Here is a 1,539-nt window from a genome sequence, read left to right as displayed (position 1 = left end):
GCAACAACACCCCAGAACCCCTAACAACAGCCCAGTACCCATAGCAACAATACCCATAACAACAACACCCCAACAACACCCAACACCCCCCAACAACAGCACCCAATACCCCCAACAACACCCCAGCACCCATAGGAACACCCCAGCACCCCTATCAACCCCCCCAGCACCCATAGCAACACCCCAAACAACACCCCAACACCCCAACCACACCCCAACACCCATACGAACACCCCAGCACCCCAAAGAACAGCCCAACACCCATAGCAACAGCCCAAGCAACAAGGCCCCGACACCCACAACAACACCCAGCAGGCCCCAACAACACCCAACAGCACCCATAGGAACACCCAGCACCCATAGGAACAGCCCAGCACCCCAAACAACAGCCCAGCACCCATAGGAACAGCCCAACACCCATAGCAACAGCCCAAGCAACAAGGCCCCGACACCCACAACAACACCCACCAGGCCCCACCAACAGCCCAGCACCCATAGGAACACCCAGCACCCCAAATAACACCCCAACACCCCGAACAACAGCCCAGCACCCATAGCAACACCCTGAGGACCCATAGGAACACCCCAATACCCATAGGAACACCCCAGCACCCCAAATAACACCCTGAGCACCCATAGGAATACCCCAACACCCCCAACAACACCCCAGCACCCATAGGAACAGCGCAACACCCATAGGAACAGCCCAACACCCATAGCAACAGCCCAAGCAACAAGGCCCCAACACCCACAACAACACCCAGCAGGCCCCAACAACACCCAGCACCCATAGGAACACCCAGCACCCCAAACAACACCCAGCACCCATAGGAACACCCCAACACCCATAGGAACACCCCAGCATCCCAATAACACCCTGAGCACCCATAGGAACACCCCAGCACCCATAGGAACACCCCAACACCCATAGGAACAACCCAGCACCCATAGGAACAACCAGCACCCCAAACAACACCCTGAGCACCCATAGGAACACCCCAGCACCCCAATAACACCCTGAGCACCCATAGGAACACCCCAGCACCCCAATAACACCCTGAGCACCCATAGGAACACCCAGCACCCATAGGAACACCCAGCACCCATAGGAACACCCAGCACCCATAGGAACACCCAGCACCCATAGGAACACCCAGCACCCCAAACATCACCCTGAGCACCCATAGGAACACCCCAGCACCCCCAATAACACCCTGAGCACCCATAGGAACACCCCAACACCCATAGGAACACCCCAGCACCCCAAACAACCCCCCCAGCACCCATAGGAACACCTCAGCACCCCAATAACACCCTGAGCACCCATAGGAACACCCCAACACCCATAGGAACACCCCGGCACCCCCAACAACACCCTGAGCACCCATAGGAACACCTCAGCACCCCAATAACACCCTGAGCACCCATAGGAACACCCCAGCACCCCAAACAACACCCCAGCACCCATAGGAACACCCCAACACCCATAGGAACACCCCAGCACCCATAGGAACACCCCAACACCCCAAACAACACCCT

General features: G+C 57.6%; 1 protein-coding gene across 1 annotated transcript in view; it reads right to left on the bottom strand.

Annotated features, from left to right (window-relative positions):
* Positions 1-1,525, bottom strand: part of LOC116652659 — a 4,870-nt gene extending 3,345 nt beyond the window's left edge. The window contains exons 1-2 of the mRNA XM_032441755.1: positions 1,497-1,525; positions 171-1,153 (exon numbers count right to left, since the gene is read on the bottom strand). Coding sequence (XP_032297646.1) covers positions 171-1,107 — 937 coding nt within the window. The 5' untranslated portion in view covers positions 1,108-1,153; positions 1,497-1,525. The remainder of the gene's footprint in view (positions 1-170; positions 1,154-1,496) is intronic.
* Positions 1,526-1,539: the final 14 nt, after the last annotated feature.

Source organism: Coturnix japonica, unplaced genomic scaffold (assembly GCF_001577835.2).
Source record: "Coturnix japonica isolate 7356 unplaced genomic scaffold, Coturnix japonica 2.1 chrUnrandom539, whole genome shotgun sequence".
Classification (NCBI taxonomy): Eukaryota; Metazoa; Chordata; class Aves; order Galliformes; family Phasianidae; genus Coturnix; species Coturnix japonica.
The sequence above is the reverse complement of the archived record's forward strand: the minus strand, read 5'-3'. Positions and strand labels throughout refer to the sequence as shown.